The 1,877-nt window shown below is 19.2% G+C and overlaps 1 protein-coding gene across 1 annotated transcript in view; it reads left to right on the top strand.

The window, feature by feature from the left end:
* Nucleotides 1–62: 62 nt before the first annotated feature.
* LOC102676135 (GATA zinc finger domain-containing protein 4-like) overlaps nt 63–1,877 on the top strand; it is a 6,292-nt gene continuing 4,477 nt past the window's right edge. The window contains exon 1 of the mRNA XM_006612530.2: nt 63–161. Within this exon, the coding sequence (XP_006612593.1) occupies nt 159–161 (3 nt within the window). The 5' untranslated portion in view covers nt 63–158. The remainder of the gene's footprint in view (nt 162–1,877) is intronic.

Below are 1,877 nucleotides of genomic sequence, written 5' to 3' on the forward strand. Positions count from 1 at the left end.
TACAGGTGGATTTCAAACAGTGCATTTGTTTTTGCGTGCGAAACTCTACACACGGATGAACCTGTCAACTATCTTCAGACAAATATTACGTACATGCGAGTACAATCACAAAAGTAATACATATTTCCGACCTTTATACATTTACATCATATTTTCCAATGGTAAGTAAAATAGTTTTTTATTTCTTTCTTCTGTATTTTCAATAGAAAGTGATCGAATGATTTCATTCAACAAATTTTAATAGCTTTTAATCAAAATCAATATGATTGTTTCGTTAAAGATTTATCCACTTTATTAAATTGATACAATCAAGTTCGAGATACACTACATATCATCAGCAAAACATATAAATATGTTATATATTTACAGAAATCTTTTGCATATATAAAGATCATATATAAAGTTTAGAAGAGTGATATGCATATGATAGAAGTATCAAATCATTGCCATGTCTTCTAAAATCTTTCTTTTTTTTCTTATATTACTTCTTTAATTTGTTAAAATAAATATTAAAATTCTTTTATTTATTAAGATTATTTATTAAAGATTTTTAAATATTGTAAATTTTGTAATTTAACATCATGATTTCATCATCTTTTCAAGTGTTAATTATCTTTAATAATTCTTTTTTTGAAAATATTTTTTTTAGTATATATATTCGATTTCATGGACAATTGTACTTCTTTGTAAACAAACTTTTTTTATTATACGATAAATAGTAATTATTATTGATATCAAGTATTATTTTCATTGAAATGAAATTTAATGATAAACTAAAATGTGAAAAAATGTATAAAAATTTATGTAATATGTTATAATTTATATAAATCCCATCATGATCTTTTTATTGAAACCGGAATATGTTCCACGCAGTTCTCAGTACGACATAAGCGCGCCGCGATGAGTCACTCAACTGTCGTTTTTTTCTTTTTCGCCCGGGAATCTCTGCAGCCATTATAGAAATAATATCACAAAGGAATAAGAAAGCAGTTATAATATATATTATATTATAATATAATAATTTTTTGATACAATGTCTATATATATGTGTGTACGTGCGTATGTATATGTATGTGTATACAATTTTGTATACAATATATATAATACGCACATATACAAAATGTATGGTTTTAAATTTATATATTCATATTAGATATAAATATCATAATATAACAGAAATAAAAGAAATAAGAATTTATTGAATTATATCATTAGCATTATATGAAAAATTTAATAAAGTTTATAATGATTTATACTTGTACCTATACATATAATATTTAAAATTTTGACTAATAAATTTTATTAAAATATTTTAAAAATATTTTATTAAAAATTAATTTATTAAAAATATTAAAAATTTATCAATAATAAAAGTCTTTTTAATAAATTTTAATTATTTGTAATATGTGATATTCTTATTGTATAAAAAACGTGTTAATTAATATATATTTTATACGAATATATAATGCTAAAAATAATTTAATACAAAAAATAATATAATTTATAATTTATAATTTAGTTATTAATTAAAAATATGATATTATAATCCCAGAAAAATTACGATAATTTTATTAGAAAAAATATTGATTATTTTGTAAATGAAAAAACTAATCTTATCTTTTAGTATTATGTTTAGTATTGTATTTAATATTTTTTAGTACATAATATAATATAATATAATATAATATAACTATATATATAACTATATATATATAATATTATATATACGATTAGCATTTTTTATGATATTTATGCAATATATATCCAATTCTAGTAAGAGGAAAAATAATAAGAAAATTTCATTATTATATTCTAGAACAATTAATTTTTGACAGTAATGAAGAAAGTATTCTAATAATTAAAAATGAATATATTTA

This window comes from Apis dorsata, unplaced genomic scaffold (assembly GCF_000469605.1).
Source record: "Apis dorsata unplaced genomic scaffold, Apis dorsata 1.3 scaffold_113, whole genome shotgun sequence".
In the NCBI taxonomy this organism is placed as follows: Eukaryota; Metazoa; Arthropoda; class Insecta; order Hymenoptera; family Apidae; genus Apis; species Apis dorsata.